The sequence below is a fragment of the Salvelinus fontinalis genome, chromosome 33, assembly GCF_029448725.1.
Source record: "Salvelinus fontinalis isolate EN_2023a chromosome 33, ASM2944872v1, whole genome shotgun sequence".
Classification (NCBI taxonomy): Eukaryota; Metazoa; Chordata; class Actinopteri; order Salmoniformes; family Salmonidae; genus Salvelinus; species Salvelinus fontinalis.
This window is the reverse complement of record NC_074697.1, coordinates 44,119,791-44,134,754: the sequence shown is the minus strand read 5'-3', so window position 1 is coordinate 44,134,754 and position 14,964 is coordinate 44,119,791. Positions and strand designations below refer to the sequence as shown.

General features: G+C 40.6%; 1 protein-coding gene across 1 annotated transcript; it reads right to left on the bottom strand.

Annotated features, from left to right (window-relative positions):
- Positions 1 to 5,433: 5,433 nt before the first annotated feature.
- On the bottom strand, positions 5,434 to 7,993 carry LOC129832348 (mRNA decay activator protein ZFP36-like). Its single transcript, XM_055896354.1, has 2 exons — positions 7,870 to 7,993; positions 5,434 to 7,596 (listed from the first exon to the last, which is right to left on the bottom strand). The coding sequence occupies exons 1-2, from the start codon at positions 7,900 to 7,902 to the stop codon at positions 6,535 to 6,537; spliced, it is 1,095 nt and encodes a 364-aa protein (XP_055752329.1). The 5' UTR covers positions 7,903 to 7,993; the 3' UTR covers positions 5,434 to 6,534.
- Positions 7,994 to 14,964: the final 6,971 nt, after the last annotated feature.

Sequence of the window (14,964 nt, the reverse complement as noted above, 5' to 3'; positions counted from 1 at the left end):
GTTTGTCACAATTGACATAGTCTTTTTATTGTGGTGTTGAAAATGCAAACCATGATTTCAAAGTGCCTGAAGTCGGTATGCTTTGTTTATTGGTTGTGTGGTGCATTGGCATAGAAACCTGTTGGTGGAAAATTCCTTACATATATTTTATATAATTATAAATATGGCATCAAAATGTTGAAAGTCTGATTTCCCCCTAGCTGATCATTGTCTGCCAGCCGGCTCTGATCATAGTGTAATGAGACAGGCAGGGAGAGTGAGCTCATCGGTGGTGGTCGACGAACCTTCCGGCCCATACCCCTGCATGGTATCAACAGTGCCACAAAAGCATGTTGAAGTGGCAAAGTCTATATCCATATTTATAAACACAGGGCTGCTACAGTTGTTGTTTTTGGTCGTAAACATTACTTTAGTTAATTCTATGATGGGTGAGGGTGTTCAATTTATTTTACAGACAAAGGGAGGCTCATGAGGATATATTTTTTTTACTTTGGCGACACCTTGAGTTGGACCATCCCATCCCCCCCACTACATTTCAATCTGTCCCGTACAATAGCCTGTATCCCATGGCCTGACTTCCCGCATAACACCCCATGAATAAAGTCAACACACCACAAAGTCCGAAGTCTTCAATGGAGCTCCCTCAGTTTAACTTGATTAACAAAGCCAAACACATGTAAAGCCTATTTCCCAACTCTCTGATTCTTTCGTCAATTTCCCCCATTGTTCAGTTATTTGTTTAGCTTAAACACTTGGCTCAAAGATGTGCCAACTGCCTATACACACACCTGCCAAAATACACGTTCATATAAAGTACCTTTGATTCGACTTGGGTGAAGTTTTATAGCCAGCCCTGAATGATTATAATAGCATAGGGAGTGTACCGTTCAACCTTGAATGTGCCTGACTCCAAACACAAAACTGTAGCAGTGCTTAATAAATGTGACTGTTGCAATAACTTCTCCATAGCTCATATTGCTGTGCCCACATGCTCCACATTAGGTATGTAGGAATTCTCCCTCTGTGTTGTTCTTGGCCGGAGGAGTCTTGATAGGATTTGACACTGACTTGCATCGGCAGAATAGAAACCAGACTTGTTTCCATGACGCTGAGCACGCCTGTTTCAAGAGGCTTTTGCAATTAATCTTGTCTTGCCTCGGTAACTTGTGCAAATAGACCAGTTCTACCTTTGAACTGCTGCTCTAGCAAACACCTCTCAGCAAATGTTGATGGAGAGTGGTTGAAATTGACTGCTTTCAAACTGTTCATATTGTGGTGCTCCTGAATTAACTTTCCTCGTGTCGCTCATGTTTGTAAAGGAAGTTTGCCTGTTCGTGTTTGTTACTGTACGTAGAAGGATGTGTTTTAAGGATATGTCATTTTTTATGGAAAAACAGTAGATACCTTGTTCAAAACATTGATTTTAGTCATACATGTTTTTCGATGGCCTGTATGCTAAACAAAACAATGTCCACACTAGCAAATGTATTATTCAAATGATTTTGGGTTTTGTAAGGCTTCACTGTTTCCTAATAGTAGACTGTCTATTAGGCCTACTATCTCCTGTTTGCTTGTGGGGGTGGGTCTTGACGGTCCACAATGACGCTGATGGAGTAATGTATTTTGTTTATATTTCATCTCTTACGAGTGGTTAAACATTGATGTTGGGAGGATTTTTGGCCTTTGATTATGGATCTGCTTGTCTGCGCTAAGACAACGTTGCCATGGCACAGGTAAACCACACTCTGCCTGAGGAAACCTTATGCTTAAAATAAGACATTTCTGATCCCATTGTCCTTCCTCTGTCCACATTATGAGGTTCTGTAAGAACAGTTATTCTTTTGGGTTTAGGCCACAAGGCAAAGTGAGTTATTGCAGACCCCTAGAGGTCTCTAAAGGCATTGCAAGAAGGAATGGGAGTTAGGATCAGTTTGCCATGCTAATAAATCATCATACTGTCAGTCCAGAATAGATAGCCACAGAGCTTGCCAGCTTGTAGTCCATAAAAATGTAATTAAGTCACGACTGGGTCGTTCAGCCATTCCTATGGAGAAAGAATAGGGTTTTTGTCATAAACGCCGAAAATGAGGTCTGAGGTTAACACAGGCTTAGGAGATCTTCTAAGTTTGTTCTATCAGATAATATCAGTCAGTTAACATGGCCTTTATAAATTATGAAGCCTTTATGTGCTTTAGATGCTTGTTTTGATTACAGAAATGCTTAAAAATTCACCAAAAGTTACGTTCGCTGATGAAGATTATCTCATACAAAAAAATGTAATAAATCTCCTAGGCCTGTGTTAACTACAGACCTTATTTGTGGCGTTTATCCCCCAAAAAACATTCATTTCCCCATAGGCTTTGGCCAACGAGCCATGTTGGAGTTGGTGCCTACAAAAAGACGGCATTAGTAATGCTCTCTATAATATTACTTTATCAGTTATTCTGGATACAAAAAAAAAAAATCTGTACTAAGGTATAACTGTTGAGACTTGGAATCAGATCAGAGTAGAGCGTATAGGATTCATTTGTGACTCACCATGTGACCATTTCTACAGAACTGGGTACTTAACACAAGGTGTAATGTAGTTTATCAAAGAGAGTAAATACATCCTCCTTGGCAGGAATCTACAAAACGTATTTAAACTAGCATAATGCTGACATTAACAATCTATCAAAATGCCAACTAAAGAAAGGGATTTCACTAACCATTCCAAAAGATAAAAGGCAAAAATAAACTAAAGAAACACACTATATGTGGCATTACACTGATGCGGTCCAAACCGCAATGCATGGTCCACCAGCTGTCTATGTTTGCAGTGTGAGGATATGCCAAACCTAGAGAAAACACCCGTTTTGTGCTCTGTGTTGGTTATTTGATTTTACTGGATGGACTCTGTTGTTATGGCAACACATCCTGTGTCTGTACTGACTTAAAGGACAAGATAAACGAAATGGACTGTGAATTGATTTCTTTATTGACGTGACTGATGGCCTGAAATCACAGTTCCCCTATGGTAGGTGTTTTTGTTTAACGACATGGTCTTCCTAGGGGTGCTGTGAGGGGCCCCTCTGGTCCTGCATTCTAAGATCTTGGTTGAAATACAGAGAAAATGTAATGCCAAGATCATCTGTATTGACAGAAAGATATTCTGTTCTTCAGATCAAGCTTGAACTTCCTCCTTGTCAACTGACACTTCTACTGCCCATCTTGAGGAAGAACAGAAGAGGAAAGAGGAAGTGGGAAAGGCAACAAATGAATAGATGGTGTGAATTTGTCATATCCTTTACCTCACTTGTAGCTGTCACAATTAGATATGCTGCGGTTTCAACAGCGCTGTTAATCTCATGCATCAAACCATTGAGTGGGGTTCACTTTCCTTAAGCTAGAAGTGAAACCCACGCCAGCAGCACCATGCAAGACTACATTACCTTAACAAATAACAATAGCTTGTGCAACCCATAGAATGTGGGCAATGTAGGTCTACGTGGACAAATTGTTGCAGCTATTGATCTGTCTGTATTGGTGACCTGTTCAAAGGTTGTGTTTTCCCTACAGATGGATTAGGGCTATGTACGTACATGCACAGATAACTGATCTCAGGACAGGTTTATCTGGAGGTGTTAGCCTTTAGCACTGTTTCTTCACTGCTGATTGCATTGACAGTGAGAAGATAGCATATCCAATCCATTGGCGTAGCCTGATTTGTATTAGTAGGCTATTCCCAGCAACCTCTCATTTAGAGTAAATGGCAAACTGAAAAGCATATGAACTTGGTAGCATATAGGGTTACAAAACTACTGGTAATTTACCAGAATTAACAGAATATTCAGTCATTTTAGTAATTAACAGAAAATGATGGCAATCCAGCATAACTTTGATTATTCATGTGTAGTATTTATTATATCTGTGTGTACATATAGTCCATGAGTTTCTAGTTGATAGACCATATGGTTCAAGAGAAAATAACCTAAATAATGAAAAAATAATCTAATTAACAAGGGCTTAGTTTTCAATTAACTCTGCAACTCTTCCAACTATTGACTTTTTTCACAATTCCCACCAGTTTGACGCCAAAACATTGACAACTACATATTGACATAGTAAAATAAATGTTTGTAAACATTTTGTATTTATAATTAGAACTGATATTTCATGCTGAAACTCTCATGTTAATCACCAATGGTATTCAATAGGTTGATTGTTTATATTTAGCATAATGTTTTACAGCTTTGCCATTATTTTTATATTTTAAAACCATCTTATTCAATTCTTTCATATATTTGACATGCAATAAGGCCACACAGAGGGCCAGAGATTATTACAGACATGTGGAAATCTGAAGTACCCAAAAGGGCCACTAGATGTCTTTTGATAGATTACATAAAATCCTTGAAAGATACATCCATTCAAAAGTTTCCAGTAATATACCCAAACTTTTTCACCCTAGTAGCATGTCTGTGTTCAGGTTTGCTTTTTAACCCCTTCCTTATTCTTGGAGAAGGACTTTCAGATGATCCCATCAGAAATGTGCAGCGTATAAACGTTCGAAGGCCTTACTGGATTGAGGAAGAGTAGGCTATTGAAGTAGTGAGGTTGATTTAACACTATAAACCTCACATTTCAAATACAAGGTTTAAGGAAGTGTTTGCATTGCTCTTTGTGTTCATCCTGTGCCCATATTAAAAACTTCTCAATAAATCCTTGTCAGCTATCCTTACATGAATGGACAAATTGCAAAAGGAGATTTCTGGAGTTCACTTGTAATACAAGGCCTTTCTGATGCAATACAGTCATATCTGACATCACAAAAATGGATACCCATTTTGGGATAAGAATGGCAAGTATTGGTACACACTCAAGTGTATACAGAGCAGAGGAAAGACGGTTAACCATGGCAACCTTGCCAGTGAGTAAACACAAGGGTGAGCACAGGGCGTCCTAAGAGAGGAATGTCAAATATGCACAGGCACTTGACCACACAGCTAGGTTACAGCTCAGCTCCCTATCTAATGGTCAAACACCAATTCCAGCATATCCACATGGCTAGTCATGAAACTGAGCTCTATGCATGCAGGATAAGGACTAAGTTGTTGTTTTGGGTCAAATGCCTTCAGTGACTGACACAGTATTTGGGGCAAATACAATATCACCCATTTGTATTGACATAACAGCCATCTATAGAAAGATATAGACTGGTAGCTCACAGTGAGAAAATGAGGGTATCTGCTGTTTCTATTTTTGTATTATTTAAGCACAAAATACAGTTTGATAATATAATAAGTTTTGTGTTGTGTGTATCATTGCATGAACCATATATTCTGCCCTCATATAGCTTCTGTTTGTGTTGTCATCAAGTAGTAAGGAAGGCCTTATTGAATCAAATTTGAGACAAGCTGTAAAACTGACAAAAAGTCCATTAAATGCAAGGAATTATATTTCTTTATCATTTTCATTTATTTCTCCCTGTTCAGGCGATCAAAAATAAATTCATACTTTTTTTCTTAATAATTCACACATCATTTTCACAGACCCTGACATGTTCATGATAAATAAGTACAAAATACATTGGTATTAACACAATAAATATCATAATAAATATATTAGTTTAAGTCTATACAATTACAAAAGGCAAATAAGTCAACCTATAGTCTATGGAAATACTGTGATGTTACAGTCCCTGATGAAATAGAAGTCACCTACTACAGTTGAGTAAGACCCCAACCAGGGTTGTCAAAACATTATGCAACAAAACAGGTCTCTAAATAAATGGCAAGGTTACACAAATACCCCCCTCCTAGATCTGTGACATACACAGACGGCGTACTAGCACCTTCTCACTTTTGTCACAGATGTGTTCAAATATGATGGACGTCCCAAAAAATGATATGAAAAACTGCTCTTACACAAAGAATGTAGCAAAAGTAGACAAGTAAGTATAAAGCTTTGGTTAAATGCTACATAGAGAGACTAGTCTCCCAATACCTATTTTAAAGTGCATGTCACAGTGAGAGAATGTCTTGTTGTCATTTTTTCAAGTCACATTGATGGTTTGAATATTTTCAACAGTTTTTGGTATGCACATGAATACCAACAGTATGCACAGATCTGACAAATAGTTCTGGCAGCTTACTAAATGGAGGGGAGTCTTTTGTTTCATATGATCATATATTTGAAGGACTAATCGAAGTAATCCAGCTAAAGTAAGGCTACTAGGCCTTTCTCATATTGATTGAGACAGGTAAAGGCACTTAAAACGTCTGTTACTGTAATAACCATCAAGGTCATTTTTAAAGAAAGCAATTAATGGAAGACAAGATGAAAAGTTAAATGAAAGTATAAAAAAATATATACAGATTTTGCTAAGTTTGAGTACCAAATAAATTTCACTGAGCAAGTAATTTACTAATAAATAAACAACAGTATAAAGTGTTGATGCGCATCATATTGATAGGATTTCTGATTTGTGTAAGCAGAACCTTCCCAATTGATCGAGGTTCGTGATTTGGATTGTCTCTGTGTGGTTTGGGTTTCCTAGTCAGAGAGTGACAGGCGCGCAAAGACGGTGAGGCGCTTATTGCCAGCCCCATCAAAGGTGGGGGACTCTGAACCGCTGGTGCTGCCTGTGCTGGTGTAACTATCCCGATCTGAGAGGGAGTCTTCAGAAGAGAAGCGCTGGAGGTTTGGCTGGGTGATGTAGACATTGTTGCGGTCCTCCATAGCGTAAGATTTGTTCAGAGTGTTTGGGAAGTTATTTCCGTGGCCACAAACGCAGCGTGAGGGCTTCTGTGGCTCAACTATCATAGGGATGTTGTGGATGTCACCAACACTGGGTCGGCTCTGACAAAACTGAAATGTGTTGCGTTGGGTGTCATTGAACACTGGGGAGAGAATGTCCGCTGGGGGTGGTGACACCGAGGGCGCACGGGTGAAGCCAAGGGGGTCGTGGAGCGCAGGGGGAGGAGAGCTGCGTGATCCCATGAAACCTGCAAAACTGACGCTCTGACGGAGCTGACGTGGGTTCTGATCAGCAAGTGCTTGGTTGTGGAACTTTTGGGTCAAGGGGGTGAGTTTCTCTTCGTGAATGAAGTGACAGCGGGCTCCATATGGGCAGTAGCCAAAGTTGTAAAAGGTGCGACAGGCCTCCGTTTTGTATTTTGGGTGCCTGTACAAACCGCGCAGCTCAGGCTCTCCATGGGCAAACTGACACTTGCTCCCATATTTACAGCTTCCGTTCTCCTGGAAGCTACGGCACAGTTCGGTTTTGTAACGGTTGGAAGGGAGAGGTGTCGGGTTGTTCAGTGGAGGAAATCCAGGAGGTGGAGGCACTTCATCCAGGGTCTTCATTTTACCGAAGGAAAGGATATTGGATTCGGTTAGACTCATGGAGCGGTCAGGTCTGAAGGAAACCTGTTGTTTACTTGGAGCCATCTTGCTCCAAATGTCAAGTGGCCAGGGGTTATCATCGTTCAGTTGCTCAGAGCTTAGACTATGGCTCTTTGGTGAGAAGAATGACGTTGAACTGTTGAGACGAGGTGCCATTGGTTGAATTTGTTGCTGGATGAATGGTTCATCTAAACCAAGATTGATCAGATTCTGTGGAGAGAAATATGACTGTCAATAAATTATCACGTTATACCCATCCTATAGACTACCCAGGATGCAGAATTGTAGCCTATGCCCTGTTCCCCATTAAGCTTTTAATTATGTTAAATATGTTTTGTGAATATTTCAAGATGTAATCAAAGTTCAAAGTCGCCTACAATTTATAGTCTAGTTGTAGTTTTTTTACGAACCAAAAGCATAACCATAGCTTATGTTACTGATCTGAACAAAAACACAAATGTAAACACAGTGAATTAACCTTACCCTCGTGATAATGTCGTCGATCATATCGGACATGCTTCTATGTGTTCTTGTCCTTTGAAACGTTTTAGTTCGCCTGTCACTTTCAGCTGCAAGACACGGGCGATTGCGCTGCGCTGTTAATGCAGTGCTAGACTTTTTATAGTTTGTCTGGGGCTGGCAGGCAGGCGGGGTTTCCTGTGCTATTTTCCCGGACACCACTCCCATAAAGTTTCATACACAACTCAACCAACCAAGGCTGCCTTGTTTTGATATGTTTTTGTATTTTTAGTCAGCTGTGAAATGTTTCAGTTTCACCAACATTCAGACATAAACGCATCGTATAGACTAGGCTTCATATGTCAACAACATAATACGCCCACAAATATTGACACACTTGTACATTATTTGCCTACGCTCATTAGATTTTCAATCACGATGACGAATACTTTTGGGGTAGTAGGCTATGATTAACTACTTCGTTGCTGGACACATTTTCCCCAAGGCTGTTACCAGAATCACCCCAGACTTTTTCCTCGTTGGTTTCTATGCGTGACACCCGCTCTCTGTTTTTGTAGAACATCTGTCTTTAATATAATTTCCAGTCTCTACCTTCATTTTCCAACTGTTATAGGCTATCTCTCAAAGGGGGAAAATACATGTATTTATATATATATTTCCTTAGGCTATAGACGTAAATATGCTCATGTGCATTATGACTACGTAAATACAGGTGATATGAATCCATGTAGGTAATGACTTTAGTATGATCTTACTGTAACAAACAACATTATCCAGTAATCAGTATAGACTTCAAACACAGGGTTTTTCAGGATTTGGTTTAGTTTCTATTTGTGATATCATGTAGGCTGAATTAGGTTATGTGATTTTTTCCATCTGTGTTACTAGTAGCCCAAGTATAAACAGGCAATGTGATTACTAGTCCCTCGATAGCAGGAAACTCTTGGATAATGAAAATATGCTTCTGTTTCTGCTACTTAACCAATAATGAAACCTTGGGTCTATCCCTCGCCTGACATAGCAATTTTCACACACGTGAGAAACGCATCTGAATTTGTGTGGCTAAATACTGAAGTCACGAGGCATTAACTCAGCAGCTATCCACCTTCCAATAACAGTAAAGCATGTGCAAGAATGGCCGGGTTTCAAAGTGAGGAGTAACCAACACTTTGTCTTGATTAGTGGACTATATTCAGAGACTATTTTGTACATTAGTTGTGCTATATTTGCTTGTGTAAATAGTGTCAAGTTGAAGAAGTGGAGAGGGTTTAAAAATCTACCCAGGCAAACTCTATCCAGTGACAGTGTCCCACGGATCGACTGGGCCATGTTGAGTTGATCTACAGTTCTTAGAGGTATCTCTGTTTGTCCTTTGGGTTTGTCGTCACACAGTTCATAAGTCTGACAAGGCAGTTCCACAGAAAGTCATATATTTACTTTGAAATGATTACACTTGGATGGGCTTTGAGCTCTGTCAGTTGAGTCAATTGATTGCAAAACAACCTATTGGCAGAAGGGGCACTATTTGAGTGTTCGAGGAAACTGCTCATTTTCCTTGAACCCTATCACACCCTAAAATGCTTTTATAATGACTTCAGCACCGTTTCTGCTGGACCCTTAGTGTTTTTGTATAATCTGGTTGTGTGCTAAGCTTAAAAGCCTCTATTTATCTCACTATTAAGGTCGTATTATGGAGACAATGTGAGGAGAAATGGGTGCAGAGACTGGCCTTACATGATGTGTAGTAACTCCTGTATACATCTTCCAGTAAGCCAACTCCTCATTGTCTATTTGGCCAAGGGTTGGATGTGAAACGGGAACACAAACTTGAGGCAGAGACACTCTATGTTCCTCCCTCCCTACCAAGACGTATTATGTCAGTTTCCCACCATAGTGGTCACAGTGGACCTTTCACTTTATGCCATTCTCCCAACAGCAGAGGGACGCGTCCATCAGGGGCCCTGAAAAGCTCAAGTTTCATCAGTCGCAGGCAGCATAATAACTCCCGGCCACAGAAGCAAGCAGGGCAGGCATGCCTACTCATGTCCAGTTCAAAATAACCTCGGGCTTCCACTACCTTGTCAAATTTGGGTGGAAATTATATTTAAAAATGGTTAATGAGAAATGGAAAATATTTCACTCCTCGCTCTCTCTTTCCCTTTTTTCCCCAATTTTGTTTCCCAATCCACTTGTTTGGTTTCTCAAGCTGTGCACGGGTGGTGCATTTTCTCCCAAGTTTATTTTCTGGCACTGGTCCTGAGAGTATGGAAACTCGCTCCTAGTGAGTTGGGAGGGGCGCGGCATACTTGCTCATACACACGTGCTCACACAAATATACATACTAGCTAAGCCCAAAGGGACATTCTATGGTGAGCAATGATGTGCAATATGCCAAGCTTTCCATTCGAGCTTTCCTGTCTTGGCAAAGGTGCAGTTTGTACACTACAGGCATCCCAATAGGCATGTTTAGGCAGGAACCCCCTTATGAACACTCAGGCTGACATATGTGCATGGGGTGGGGTGGCTGTTGTATGAATTAGGGAAATTATTACAAAAACGTATGGTGAGAAATCTGACTGTATTGAAATTGATCAGCAATAGTCGGTGTTTACATAAAGTATCTACACTCCTTGACTTTTTCCACATTTTGTTGTGATACAGCCTGAATTTAAAATGGATTACATTGATATTTTGTGTCACTGGCCTACACATAACACCCCTTAATGTCCAAGTGGAATTATGTTTTTAGAAATGTTTACAAATAAATACAAAACGTATCAATAAATATTCAAACTCTTTGTTATGACAAGCCTAATTAAGTTCAGGAGTAAAAATGTGCTTAACAAGTCACATAATAAGTTGCACGGACTCACTCTGTCTGCAATAATAGTGTTTAACATGATTTTTGAATGACTCTCTGTACCGCACACATACAATTATTTGTCGAGCAGTGAATTTCAAACACAGATTCAACTTCAAAGACCAGGGAGATTTTCCATTGCTTCACAAAGAAGGGCACCTGTTGGTAGATGGGTACTTTGGATGGTGTATCAATTCACCCAGTCACTACAAAGATACAGGCTTCCTTCCTAACTCAGTTGCCCGAGAGGAAGGAAACCATGAGGCCAATGGTGACTTTAAAACAGTTAGAGTTTAATGACTGTGATAGGAGAAAACTGAAGATGGATCAACAACATTGTAGTTACTCCACAATACTAACCTAAATGACAGAGTGAAAAGAAGGAAGCGTGTAAAGACTACAAATATTCCAAAATATGAATCCTGTTTGCAATAAGGCATTATCCAACACAACACATCACTGAGTACCACTCTTCATATTTTCAAGCATGGTGCATGTATTCTGTTTATTTTTATCCCCCCCCCAAAAAACTCCCTAGTCCTTGCTGACAGCAAGCATGGGTATGCTTGCCATTGGCAAGTACTAAGGACTTTTTGGGGGGGATAAAAATAAACGGAATAGAGCTAAGCACAGGCAAAATCCTAGAGGAAAACCTGGTTCAGTCTCCTTTCCAACAGACACAGGGAGACAAATTCACCTTTCAGCAGGACAATAACCTAAATCACAAGGACAAATATACACTGGAGTTGCTTACCGAGATGAATGTTCCTAGTTGTGGCCTAGTTACTAATGGCCTAGTTACTAGTGGCCTAGTTACTAGTGGCCTAGTTACTAGTGGCCTAGTTACTAGTGGCCTAGTTACTAGTGGCCTAGTTACTAGTGGCCTAGTTACTAGTGGCCTAGTTACTAGTGGCCTAGTTACTAGTGGCCTAGTTACTAGTGGCCTAGTTACTAGTGGCCTAGTTACTAGTGGCCTAGTTACTAGTGGCCTAGTTACTAGTGGCCTAGGTTCTGTCTTAACTTAAATTGTCTTGAAAATCTATGACAAGACTTGAAAATGGCTGTCTATCAATGATCAACAAACATCTTGACAGAGCTAGAATCATTTTTAAAAGAATAATGTTCAAATATTATATCATCCAGGTTTGCAAAGCTCTTGGAGACTTACCCAGAAAGTCTCACAGCTGTAATCGCTGCCAAAGGTGATTCTAATATGTATTGACTCAGGGGTGTGAATACTTAGATAATACTTAGAATACTCAGATAAATTAGACACAGAAGGCATCGACTAACTCGGCTGCTGCTGATACCATTGGTAACGTGCCCATATTTACAGAGCTTTTACAAGGGAAAGTACCTTTCTTTCCTGCTCCCCTTACATTACTAACAGTGAGTCTCACCGCTTATAAATACAGTGGCTCTCATTTCTTCAAGAGTTGTTTCTGTGTTCATATCCTTTGTTTGTAATCAGTGTGTATTTGCGAAATAGATGTACTGTATATGAGCACTTGCGCTGTATAGTAGGCCTAAGTTCTTTACAGTAGCTATTGCCTCTGTATGTTTTACCTTAGCCTATATAATTTTTTTCTGTCAAACTCACCGTTGAACCTGTCATGAGTCCACAAATTAAGTTTAAGAGGATTTTTTAAAGATCTGTCTTTTGAAAAAATCCACTGAAATTGGGTAGTACTTTGGTACGTAGTGTTTTCCAGGTATGTCTGTTTTTTTTAGAATGACCTCAGCAAGTCAAGGCGGTAGTTTACTGTAGAGGTCCTCAGAGGGATTGCATTTGTGCCACTCTGTTTTCGCTATGGTGGTGTAGTTTTTACACTTCCCTCCGAAACACATTTTGGCAGTGTGAAATATTCCCAGAAGAACAAACATGGCCTTATATATGGAATACCACCCCTCGTCTTTCACACACTGGCTCTGTGAGTTCATGCTGCCTCCCCTCTATTTACGCAACCCCTCTTAAACACAGCACTGTCTACCATACCTGGAAAACCTGAATGGATGTCAGTATACATAGACTACTGTCTCCTTGTAATAGAAAATGGACTATCAATGAATATCAAAACCGAAACACCGTAACCCACTTGCTTTGTGCCAGTTGAAACGTGGACGCTTGTTTGTCAATCCAAGCGTGAAACCGTATTCCTTAATGTTTGCATGCACCTGTCACTGAATATCGTGGCCAAGCGCGCAGTGACAACACCCCGCAGTACCAGTGACGCTGGGCTTCATTGTCCATCTTTATCTAGGTCAAATTGCTGATGCATTATTTTCACACAGAGCAGAGGTTGGAGATAAGATCGGTAGCCTGTCGGGGAATGAATGCTGTCAAATATATTTCCCAGGGATTGTACACAAGGTTCAAGGTTGCGTGGAGAACTAGATAGTCTTGGAAGAATCCAGCATGTTGAATTACAGATTTTTTTATGCATTACTTGTAAGTCAGTGTGGCATTTTCCTTCTCAATACAGTCTATACACATTTCATTGCTTTACAGGTGCGATATTATCACACAACATTTAGCCACATTTTGACTACATGTGTGATATCACATGTAGTGACATTCTATGATAATATTCACAATTGGTGGATGGTGACATCTCAGATTTGACCATTTGTGAGGTGGGTAGGTGTTGCAAAACGCTAGGTGATCCTAGGTCCGAATGGCCAGCCATCGTGGGAATGATTGAACCAAGCCCTCACAGGCAAGTGTGGTATGGCAGTCAAAGCTGAGTGCAGAATCTGCCAGTTCTGAGATGGGTCTGAAGTACTACTCACTCTGCAGAAGCACTCTCTCTCTCTCTCTCTCTCTCTCTCTCTCTCTCTCTCTCTCTCTCTCTCTCTCTCTCTCTCTCTCTCTCTCTCTCTCTCTCTCTCTCTCCTCTCTCTCTCTCTCTCTCTCTCTCTCTCTCTCTCTCTCTCTCTCTCTCTCTCTCCTCTCTCTCTCTCTCTCTCTCTCTCTCTCTCTCTCTCTCTCTCTCTCTCTCTCTCTCTCTCTCTCTCTCTCTCTCTCTCTCTCTCTCTCAGTATAAAGTAGGGAACAGTGTTGTCAGTGAACCATGTAGCTGTGTTCAGAGTGGGGACGTCTTGTGACAAAGGGGTCAGACTGCCAGAAGACAGTTCCTATGGAGCAATGTTTCTTCTTTTTTTTGCCATGTGAAATTGTTACTGTATGTTCTGCAAAGTTTTGTATTTTTGACATGTATCTATTCAGAACATGCAATAGGCCTTCAAATCTAATATATGTGAGAGCTCATTAGGCTATGGCCAAGGGCACAGTACACTCCCTTTTCTGAATTCTCACTCATAGCTGTGTTCAAGGTCAGGTGCCTTACCGATTGGTGATAACTGTGCGGTTGTGGACCCACTGTTCAGTAAAACTATGACTCAGCCTCGCACCCTTTTTGAGGTGTTTTCCCACCAGCTTCGAGACCTCACGGTTGACAGGAATGACCCCTGACCTTTTTGATACTGTCTACCTGTTACGTGACTGTCATGTGATTTTCTCTCTCTGTCTGGCTTGTCAGTAATGAGTGGTCATACACAACCTCTCGTCCTTACTGTAATGGACTGTACGGCATACTAGGTTAGGCAGTCTTCGGTTGTTTCTGTCTGACTACTGACGACTTCTTTAATACGGATGCAGTAAAACTGATGCGTTGTCAGTGGCAAAGAACAAAAATAATGCAAACAACAGCAGTAGTAATACCTCAAGATTAGGTTTCAAACGTCATGACCAGTATTGTTCAGTTTCAGTAATATCAATGGAGTTTCAGTGTTGGATTGGTTTTCATGTGGATATTTTACAGGCTTAAAGTTCTGAATACTTTGTGGATTACCACATACTGTATAGCGGATACTAATCCCTATGGGCTGTGCTTATTTGAACTCCCCTCTGTAACTTAGCGCCATGTCAACACCCCTTCAGGTCTCTGTATTACTTTCCCTCTTTCTAATTCTCTCTCTCTCATTGGCTCTCTCTTTTCAAACCTTCTGCGAGTCTCTCCCTGGTTCTTCAGTAATATGAGAATCTGAAGTTGTAATATGCTTTCTCACTTTTCTTTCTTCCCCATCCCCCCTATTTGCCTCTCCCTCGCTCCCTATCATATTTCTACATTCTTCCCCCAACTCAAGGATGTGGAGCCAGCGTAGCCTAGCAGGAGGTTGAGGGGCGGGAGAGACGGGAAGCAGAAGTAGGAAAATGAAACAAAACGTCCTGTACTCTC

Bases quoted from the DNA above. Each gene is read 5' to 3' on its own strand.
- LOC129832348 (XM_055896354.1), bottom strand. From the start codon at position 7,902: ATGTCCGATATGATCGACGACATTATCACGAGG. The intron at 7,597-7,869 runs GTAAGGTTAATT...TTCTCTCCACAG, and splicing joins TCGACGACATTATCACGAGG to AATCTGATCAATCTTGGTTT.